Source organism: Onychostruthus taczanowskii, unplaced genomic scaffold (assembly GCF_017590055.1).
Source record: "Onychostruthus taczanowskii isolate IOZ18803 unplaced genomic scaffold, ASM1759005v1 scaffold93, whole genome shotgun sequence".
NCBI lineage: Eukaryota > Metazoa > Chordata > Aves > Passeriformes > Passeridae > Onychostruthus > Onychostruthus taczanowskii.
The window spans coordinates 517,772-528,464 of record NW_024507324.1 but is presented as its reverse complement, the minus strand read 5'-3'; the positions used below and the strand labels follow the sequence as shown (position 1 = coordinate 528,464).

The 10,693-nt window shown below is 36.5% G+C and overlaps 1 protein-coding gene across 1 annotated transcript in view; it reads right to left on the bottom strand.

Moving 5' to 3' along the window:
* Positions 1-1,270: 1,270 nt before the first annotated feature.
* CENPF (centromere protein F) overlaps positions 1,271-10,693 on the bottom strand; it is a 33,970-nt gene continuing 24,547 nt past the window's right edge. Inside the window, exons 13-19 of the mRNA XM_041426678.1 lie at positions 10,267-10,407; positions 9,048-9,224; positions 8,193-8,354; positions 6,744-6,909; positions 5,556-6,032; positions 4,009-4,202; positions 1,271-1,471 (exon numbers count right to left, since the gene is read on the bottom strand). Of these exons, the coding sequence (XP_041282612.1) occupies positions 1,271-1,471; positions 4,009-4,202; positions 5,556-6,032; positions 6,744-6,909; positions 8,193-8,354; positions 9,048-9,224; positions 10,267-10,407 (1,518 nt within the window). The remainder of the gene's footprint in view (positions 1,472-4,008; positions 4,203-5,555; positions 6,033-6,743; positions 6,910-8,192; positions 8,355-9,047; positions 9,225-10,266; positions 10,408-10,693) is intronic.

The window sequence follows — 10,693 nt, the reverse complement described above, 5'->3', positions numbered from 1 at the left end:
TTCCTGAATGAAGTAACCTAAGGCATTTCGCACATATATTTCTTGACACCTGAATGTTTCCCAACATATCCATCCTCCTTACATCCGGTAAAGGTCTTCAATGATTTTCATAGAGACAGATTTGAGGTCAAAATTGTCAAAGTAAAGGGTGACCAGCAGCAAAGCAGCAGCCAGCCATTTCTGATAGAACAAGAAAAAAACTGTTGTGATAGGGTCCTTTCTGGCCAGGTACAAAGTGCTCACCCCATCTTGCTGAGGTTTACTGGCTGGCCAAGGGCCATTTGGCAATGTGACGATCAACATAGGTCCTTCAGTTAGGGAGGTACATTGTCAGATGCTTCATTTCAGAGAAACAGGCAGTCCTCTTTGGCTTTTTTTGAATGTCTCACCCCTATTTACACAGTATTATTTCATCAGGAAGAAGGGATACCAAGACACAGAATACTAGCTAGTATTAGTGCAGACCTGTGCACTGGATGCAGTTTCTGTCTGATTCTAGATTTTTGTGTTGCACTTAGAAACTAAGTCATTGTTTCATTTTGAATCATCCAATAATATTTGCCACATTTTTCCTGGAAACTAGTATTTTTAGATACTTAAGTTTATTTTCTATTTGTAAATCAACCACTGGTACACAATAAAAATTACAATAATTAACTACATGGCAAAATGCGGCCACTTTTTCTACGTTTTAATTTTTTAACAGCTTTATAAAGAAGTATTTACAGAAAATTATACAATTACATCTAAAAGGAGGTTGTAGCCAGGTAGGGGTTGGTCTCTTCTCTCAGTTAACCAGCAATAGGACAAGAGGACACACAGACTCAAGCCGCACCAGGGGAGGTTTAGGCAGGCCATTAGGAAGAACTTCTTCACAGAAGGAGTGATTGGGCATTGGAATGGGCTGCCCAGGGAGGTGGTGGAGTCACCATTCCTGGAGGTGTTTAAGAAAAGACTGGATGTAACACTAAGTGCCATGGTCTGGTTGACAAAGTGATGTTAGGTCATAGGTTAGACTCAATGACCTCAAAGGTCTTTTCCAACCTAATTGATTCTGTGATTCTATAAAAAGATCAATTATATCTGTTCACTATTATTTCAAAAGTTTACATGACAATTGGCATTAGTAAATATTCACAAAGCAGCTCTGCAGAACCCATATATCATTACTCATTGGAGAAGAGAAAATGGTGCCCTCCATATACTTATGATATTTATTTTACAAACTGGTTTTGATCACCAGTTATTCTGAGTAGTGACTAAGTCAGATTTACTGGACCTTACAATTTTGTTTTTGCTCATTTTGCTCAGAAAATCCTTGTTCATTTAGGGAATTTTTTGCTTTGTGCATTGTACAACTCTCCCCAGTATTATCAGAGAGAGGTTTTGGGGATTGTTTATGCAGGCCAAGCGGTGACCTTGATGTAGAATTCATCGGTGGAAAAGCTTGGGACTGCTGCTCATCATTTTCCTGTAACACACACAAAAACATCCTTGTTTACTGGTAATGGAAAACCATATTAGCTTTCTGCCTTGGGTCAAAAGACTTGCTGCAAAAGACTAAATATTAGGAATTTGCAAAAGACATAGACATATTGGAAGCAGAAAAACATATTTTTAAGGCACTTATCACTCTGAATACACAACACAGTGAGGCTTGATAACTCTTGTTTTGTTGTGGTAGGAGATGAAATACCTGCTACCCTCCTGGCAAGCTATTTTCCAGGAGCAGAAAAAGCTGCAGAAGGAACAGACAGTACTATTAAGCTGTTTACTAAAGTACCTGGTAGTGTGTATCAAGAGCTGTAGTTAATTTTTTCTCTACATATTCTGCAAATGTAAAGCACAGGTGTCACTTTTTTTGCTGACTAGTCTGGGCAGAAACCACTACTTTCTTCACATTTTGACCGATGTGCAGTCAAAGCACTCAATTTAAATTCTACATTAAATTCACGTAGAAAAGTGAATAAATTTGCATATGAACATGACAGGCACATTTTAACCACCTTGAGAAATTTGCAACAGTTTGAAACTAGGTATTTCAAACCTAGGTAAAAAGACTAGGTATTTGAAACAGTAAAGTAGATGCAAGTGCCTGTCAAAGAGAAGGAAACAATGTTTAATTCACTTTTAAAACAAGACACACCATTTACTGTATTAATAAAAGACATGAAACAACACATTTTAATGGTTTCAACAAATGATGAAACAATATGAGCAATTCCTCCAGAAATTCACAGATGTACATCATCTTGAAATCAACACACATATTCAGCAGTGTCCAAGAAAAGGGCACAAATTGCTGGAACTGATGACTTTTGCATATTTATACTTGGGAGGAACAAAACTAACACTGAAGTTTTAATTATTGTGATCTAGCTGAAGGTGAGGAGTAGCCTGCCCTTGGACCTAGACAATACAAGTTTAGACAAAGAGGAGGAATGTTTGGGAAATCACTCCTTCAGTTAAATGAAAAAATATTATTACTGATTAATTGTTTCTGGCTGTAACTCTGACTATAGTCAGTAAGAGTCTACAACAAGCTTACACCACGCTGGCAGGTGATTACTACACAGCTTTCTGTGACTGAGGCTTCCTTTCTTTTTTGAACTACTCAGATTCTTTACAAGCAACACCATTTGTTTCTAAGGTTATAGGGAAACAGACATAAAGGAGTATAAATGAAATTTATTGGCATCACTTAATGAAGCAGTAATAAAACACAGACCTCCAGGCAATGTCTGTATGAAGCAGCAACTCTTGGCAAGTGGGGTAATTATCCCTTGAAACAACATACACAAATTCAGTGGATTCACTCTCACTGCAAAACACCAATTTTCTATTGCTGTAGGTCCAAAAAATTATGGGTCTGATCTGATTTGTCTTCCCAATGGTGCTTTCTGGCCTCAAAAGCAATACATCCACTAAACTATGTGGCATTTGCCTTTACTTACTTTTGGTATCTTGCCAACATACTTTATGTGCTAATACAAAATTACTGGATTTTAAAAAAAAAAAGAAAAAACCCAAAAAGCTATGTGCAAGATTGTCAAGAGAATACTTTTGTCTAACCTGGCAAACTGGAAGGAATTTTATCTACTGACATATTTCTGTGTAGCCCTCATACAAAGAGCTACCAATAACTGTTCTCTTGCTGCTCAGCTTGAGATAACATGGTTACAAACTTTGAAGGAGGTTTTGGACAACAAAAGGTTTATTTCTGTCCTAAAGTTGGAACAATTTTCTATATTCTGCAAAGCATTTGCATCATCTTAGAAAGAACACATTGCTCTGATATACTGTAAAATATTCAGCAATGTGTCTATTACTGAAAACACAAAGCTAATGGAAACTTCAGTTACTAATATTTTTTTTAAATAACAATCCACTTTCAAAACATAACTGTGTAGTATTTATTTGTTTTGATAACAACAAAATCTGGTAATCATGACCAAGCTGGTCTAGTGGAGGGTGTCCCTGTCTGTGGCAGGGAGGTTGGAATTAGTTGATCTTTAATGTCCCTTCCAACACAACCCACTCTTTATAATCCAAATGTTCTCTATTTACATGTTTAATAGCCTCTCAAATATCTGTAGTTATTCTAGAAATTCCAAGAAGAGCTGTTTGTAGAAAACTTCAAGCTCAAACTCCTAAAGGTCAGTCTTTTTGCTAGTTACTTTCTCTGCAACCTAAGAAGCCACAGTATAAGGAATATCTGCTCTTTAATATCCCTTGTAAGAAATTGAAAATATACCTGCATTGAACTTACATTTCTCACTGGTTGTTCCTATGAGCTCACAAATAAAAGCACAATTTGCACATTGATAGTATGGTAAGACCTATGTCGTGTTTCAGTCATTCAGTATTTATGATCTTCTCTCCACTCTGTTGTTGAGGAACATAAAGAATGATATGTCCTCAAATTCACTTAGCAAGATGAATATACTTAGTGAATGCATCAAGCCTTTCCCATTACTTTCATACCCAGATAAAATTTTTCCAAGTTACCTTTTGTGGTTTGCTGCCACCAGGTGTCAAACAGCAGCGCTCACCAAGATGGTCTGGTCTGCACTTCTGTGAGTCCTGTGTAGGCAAAGGCCTCTTCTCACTCGAGGAAGCCAGATGGGGACTGGATCTGAGGTGCAGCGTTGTTCTACGTAAAATGTAAGGGCTGGCCTTGCCACTGGGGATGTCAGCAAACCCTGAAAAATAAACAGCTTCTATAAAAATCTAAAGCAATCACACTTCCTCAAATGGATTTCTTTTTTCACAATAGGAATAAAATAGCTGATGGAAATAAATCATCTGTTCCATTGGAAAAAATGGAACAAAGAGATTGCTGAATAGATCTTGCACATTCCAAAATTCAAATGCAAATCTTGTATATCACAGAAGAACCATTGAATTACAAGAGTAATTCTATAGGAAAAAAAAAAAAAACAAACAAACAAGTGTTTGGTTTTTCGTCTACAGGGAAAAAAAAAAAAAAAAAAAAACAAACAAGTGTTTGGTTTTTTTTCTTTACAGGTACATTATCATGTGGAGAGTAATTTCAAACTGAAAACCAGTACTGGTTAATTCATGATACCGTGACCTGATGCTCTTGATTTTTAATACTTTTCTCTGTGTAGAACTATTTATGCATAGACTGTTTACTATCTCTCTAGCCTAAAAGTCAAACATGAGCTGGCACGTATGTCCTCAGAACAGGGCTACTTTTAGAAGATATAGTAATGCTGGTAAGAAAGTGAAATGCAAATAATGTTTAGCTTTAGAAATCCTGACTTCTGGAAATGACCAAAGTTGAGGCTATTTGGTATCTTTAGGATTTTTCCTTTAATGATGGCAATTACGTTAATTATAAAGGGCAACTTAATAGATAGTTGAACTTACAAGATGTTTTTCAAGCTCTGATTTGTGCAGTCTTCTCAGTTACCCTCTGCCGCAGTGAACCCTTCTATGGAGTACCAGACTGCCTAGTTTAGTGTCATTCATAGCAGACAGAAAGTGAACTCTCATGAAGATGAGTTAATTAATTAATCTCCTCATGAAGATTAATGTCTTACTGCTGTGGGCAAGTCAGTTTCAACTCAGGGAATTTTAGTCGATTTAATGTTTTGCAAATTAACACACTTGTAATTACTGGTATTGAAAGAAATAAAAGCCCACAAATCAGCAAACACTTCAGGAACACATGTGGGCTTCCCTCCAGACGCCACTCCTTCCCAGTTCTGGTCTTCATTTGCCTCACTGCACACTACACCTTGTGAGTGAGGTGATGGGAGCACAGGAGACTGTCAGGATCACTTAACTCTTAGCAGAATGGGAGTTATTAACACAACAGAAATGTGCTCTGCTGGTCTAACACCAGCGCTCCACAAAAGCCAACTTGGCACCAACTGCCACATCTCTCATTGACTCCTTTCACCTTCCATCACTATCACCAAAAATGTTTGCATAGTCACCAACTCAGAGTGAAAGCCATTCAACAAAACAAAAGAGAAAAGCACACCTGCTGTGCTCAGAGAATATTTGCCTTTATAAGACATAAATACCTTTTTGCACTATTTCTGGAAGCCCATCCAGCTCACAGTCAGTGTTGTCTTGACCTTGCATATTTTGAGAGATATCACACTTCCTTTTCTTTTTCAATGAAGTCACTGGAGCAGGAGATCTTGATTCTCCCTTGTCTTTCCTGCTGTCTTCACATCTCTGCCTTTTACTTGAAAGCTTAGCAGTATCTTCATCTGACCTTCTGTCTTTGACAAAGTGTTTGCTCTTCTGTGTTAATGACTTCTCTGAATTCAGCAAAGGAGTGCTGACAGCATCACTCGCTTGCTGTTTCAGCTGAGTACCCAACAGACTGACTTGTGTTTTTAGCATCTCATTTTCTTCCTCTAGTTTATGATATTTAACAATGAGAGAGCAGTATTTCTCCAAGTTCTCATTTGCTTCTCTGGTCTTCACTTCTGTAGATTCCTGCAATTCTTCCAATTTTAACTTAATTTCTTCTGTAATGGCATAATCATCAGCATCTTTCAAAGAAAAACATGATTATTCTGATGTAACTGACATAACTCATATATAAGAATTCATAACACAATGGTCACGCATCTTTTAATTACACGTTTTGTAACACTGCAACTATAAAAAAAACCAAATTCAGTAATACAATAGAAGTAATAATGTCCCTGTTAAATAGAGCACAAATATACAAATTGTGAAATGAATCCTTGACCAGTGCATGGGGAAACATTTTCCCTCTCATTTTGTAATTTCTGAACACCCCGTTTGCACCCTTAACTTGCTTTAAGTATCATTTACAATACAGTGCATCTCATGAGGTGAGCTAAATTATTAAGAACAAAGCATGAGAATCAGAGGGAAAAGCTTGCTGGAAAATGATAAAAGAACTTGGACATAAAACTCACTTAGTAAGAAAACCATCCCTTTCTTCCTTAAGTCACTTACACCAAAAATGTAAGATTCAACATATTTATTCAGAAACCAGTGTTGTTTCTGAGAAAAGAAACAACACCTTTAAGAGAAGGAAGATTAGCTAGATTTTGAACGTTTGACACTTGCACTTGTAACTTTTATCCTAGTTAAGAATCATGCTCTGTACTAGAGTTGCATATGCAAGCGGACATTTTAGGGAACTAGGAAGTTTTACAGATTAATGCACCACTAAGAAAGAATTAAGACAATCTAGATTCAGTTACCTTCTTTATTATGCTTTGCTATAGTCAGATTTTCCTTCTTTAGCAGCTCATCATGTTCAGATAGTTGTTTCTGCAACATTTCCTTTTCCTGTTCCAGCTGCTTACAGGATTTCATCCACATCTGCACTTTGCTGTGGGCATATTCATTTTCCTTCTTCAGCTGAATTATAATGTTACTATTATCAGCCTAAAAAATAGGAAATTATGTCTCTGGTGAAATAACTGAAGTCCTCTTTTTAAACATTATAATATCAAATGGAGTAATAGAATCACTGAAGTTGGAAAAGACCTCCAAGATCATCAAGTCCAACCTTTGACCAAATACCACCATATTCTAACTAATTCATAGCACTAAGGGCCACCTTGAGTTGTTCCTTCAACCCTTCCAAGGGCGGTAATGCCACCACTTCCCTGGGCAGCCCCTTCCAATGCTTTACACTGTTTTCTAAAGGAAAGAAATTCTTCACAATGTCCAGTTCAAACCTTTTACCATCCCATTGGTCTGGTACCTATGTGTGTGCAAATAGTACATAGTGAGCACAGTTAAAAGCTTTCTCTGCTACACTGACCATGGGTACTGTTTTCTGGCACACATCCCATAGGACTTGATCCTTGGACTGCTCTTATTAACCAAATTAAGACCACAGTGGAGAAGAAAGAACTGTTGAGCATATTGTAAGTCAGTGTTTACTTGCACATAAATTGAATTGACTGTTTCTTCAAGAGTACATTTATAGAGACACTAATTCCTGAAGTGGGAGCACCAAGCTGGAGCCAGAAATCAATCACAGACAGAAGCAACACCAAAATAGACCAAAACCACCCAGAAAACAAGAAAAATGCAGGGATAGGGTTATTGATACAGAAGTTCAGTATATAGACAGTAAAGCTTCACCTGTACTACTAAAAAAGCAAACCAAGACAATGAAGAGCTATTCCCAGCTATCAGTAGCTCATAGTATGTGGAACTCATATTCCAGCATCCCTGAGGACAATTCTGTCAGAGAATTACACTAGTTAATACCTGTAATGAGAATTCCATATAAAATGGAACTGAAAAAGCTGAATTAAGAGCAATCTATCAAGACTAGTGCTTAGGGATAGACCATGGTACATTTCACCACCAAAGTAATTCACAAACACGAAATAGAGGCACTGCAAAGTCTTTCTGAGTGAATTCTAACCACATTTTAGCTCAGCTGCAATGGTCACTGTAGTCAATAGACTGCTGTGTTTAGGTCACAGAAACCAATCCTAGGTGATCTCAGCCATGGCACACAGAACAGAATTTTTCTAATGCACATCAATAGTAACAATGTTTTCTCCAGGCTCTATGTTCTCTTTAGTGAAACAAAGGCTGTACCAAAGTCAAGCCAAAGTTCTGGAGCACTAGTTCCCAATCCTATGTTTCTTTTTCTACACAGCGTCTGGAATCTCATGTAATTCATGTTACTTAAGGGTTTTTCTTACCTTAGTTTTTAGGAGTTCTCCTAAGGATTGGTTGGCTTCTTTAAGGGAATTATTTAGCTGTTCTTTATTTGACTTCAAATGCTCAATTTCCAATTTTTGTGAGCTGATAAAGTGCTCCAGTGAACTAATCTTGCCATGACAGGCCTCAATTTCTATTTCATTCTAAAGAAAGAAAATATGCCTAATTACTATTATACCAAAAAGGACACTAAGTTTTATTTTAAAGATGTACCTAATAGCATATCACAAACCCACAGGAATTCTACAGCAAATTCAATAATTGTGTTTTAAGGAGTTGAGCATTGAAAGGGCAATTTGTCTCAAGTATATATTTTGAATACTAGAATCTTGCCTCTTAAGAAGACTGTCAGAAGAAAATCCTTGTATTTTACTATAACTTTCTCTTACGTCTACTTTATATTAATAAGAATGAAAACTATTAAGAAACAGTTATCGTAAGTTGTTTGCCTGTGTTCAGCTGGCTTTAAGTTCAAAGACATTTCTGCAGTAAAGTTGATGGCTCTTTGCATATAGCACATCTGACAAACGTATTTCCAAAAAATTTGTCCTTATATCCTGAACTGGTTAAACTTTCTTCCCTCCTCCTACCAAAACAAACACTTCCTGGATTAAACATACTGTTGCTTTCCCTTTTTCAAGGTTATAGTCCTAGTGAATTTTTATATAAAAAAGTTAACACTTAACACATACTCAGCTCCAAGGTAAGTATATGTAGATTTTGGAAATATTGTTAACAACAATAAATTCTTTTGCAATAGGATCAGTAAAATTTTGTAAAATACATAGAACTGAATTAAAAACTCACAGCACTACTCTTCCTGTTTTCTGACTTACCTTTCGATTTGCTTCTGTCAGAGCATCCTGATGCTGTTTCTCTGCTTGAAGTAGTCTGTCTTTGTATTCTGATCTCTCTCTTTTAATTTCACTTTCTTTTTCTTGTAGTTGGTTCTGGACCATCTCCAAACACCTGGCCAGTTCATTTTTTTCTGAAGTAGTTAGATGCAGCTGAATCTGTAAATAGTAATTGTACATTCTTTGGTATTTGGAGTTCTCAATGGAGAAAGAGTTGACCCATTAAACTGTTTAAATCTGAAGCATCTTTGAATTTCCCAAAACAACTTGGTAAGAAAAGATATTCAACAGTAGCAAAACACACTGTAATCAAAGAAAAGAACCTCTGAACACAAAAGGTAGGACAGGAGGCAAAGGAAGGTTCTCTTAAAAGAAAACAAGTGCAAGTTTGCCAACAGCATTAAATCAAGCAGCACTGCCAAAATCAAAGCTTAACTTCTCCAAATGTTCTTCCCTCTGAGAGTGACTTGAGAGGTTAAGGGTCACTTCCTCACCCTCTTTAAGATGACAAAACTTTCTAAGCATTTACATCAATTTTTCTAACTACTTTTTGGACAGCTGGCCTGTATTTCCATTTAGGGTTTCTGAAAGTTGCATAAATATCTGTTCTTTTCCCATCCTCCTCAAATTCCTCAATGCCACAATAGAAACAAGCCCCTGGTTATAGAATTTTGTAAATAAAGTTAGTAGGTCAGACAACCACATAAACTGGTTTAAAGACATAATATTGTTCACAAATATGACCTAAAGGTTTCTAGATGATAAAATAGCCTCTAAGAACTAAATGCAAACAAATTATAAACAAAGCCTCCAAAACTGTTTCTTCGTTGACTGTGTCCTGAATTAAATTAGCACTATTGAAACAGTATAAGTAGTTTAGAGAAATGCTGTATTTTTTAACTGCCTCCTCAGTCTGATGATTGAAAGCCTGTAGTAGAGAGTTTCTCAACACTGAAGAATGTCTAGATAACCAGCAGTGGTCTTTATGCTAAGAAAACATAGTTTGGATGGAAGGAAGAGGGGGAAAAACTCTTTAAGTAATCATTTTATCTCAAAAGAGAACCTTGGATTTTTTTAAATTTGGGAGTAATAATCTCTAACACTGTACTTTATCACAGATCCCCTTGACCAGCCTCCTCAAAGGTACTGTACTTGAGCATCTGGCTTTGAACACAGAAATAGTGCAGATAGAATAACTTACCTTGTTCTTTTCTGAATGTTCTTGAACACATTGCATTTGTTCAGCAAGCTTATTTCTTTCTTCCTGTAATTTAGCAATCTTCTGTTCAGTATTACTTAGCTTGACTTGCAGATCAGTTTGACTTTCAGCCAGTTCATTAACCTGAAATAAAATTTTCCAGAAATATTTTTAATACATGTGCCATGACTGCCAAAGAATGTACTTATATGTAACAACCAGTTTTTAAGATGGTTTATTTTATTCCCATAGTTGGTCAAGTTTTAAGCAAAAGTCACAACAGGGTAATGATGTTTTCACATGGCAAGTGCACTGTTGTTACTTCACTTTCTTAGGAGCTTCCAAAGTATTTATTCTTGATATGAAAACTCAGTCACCCAATACTAATTTGTTCTTCTTCTTTTTCTTCCACAGGAAAAAGAAAACTATC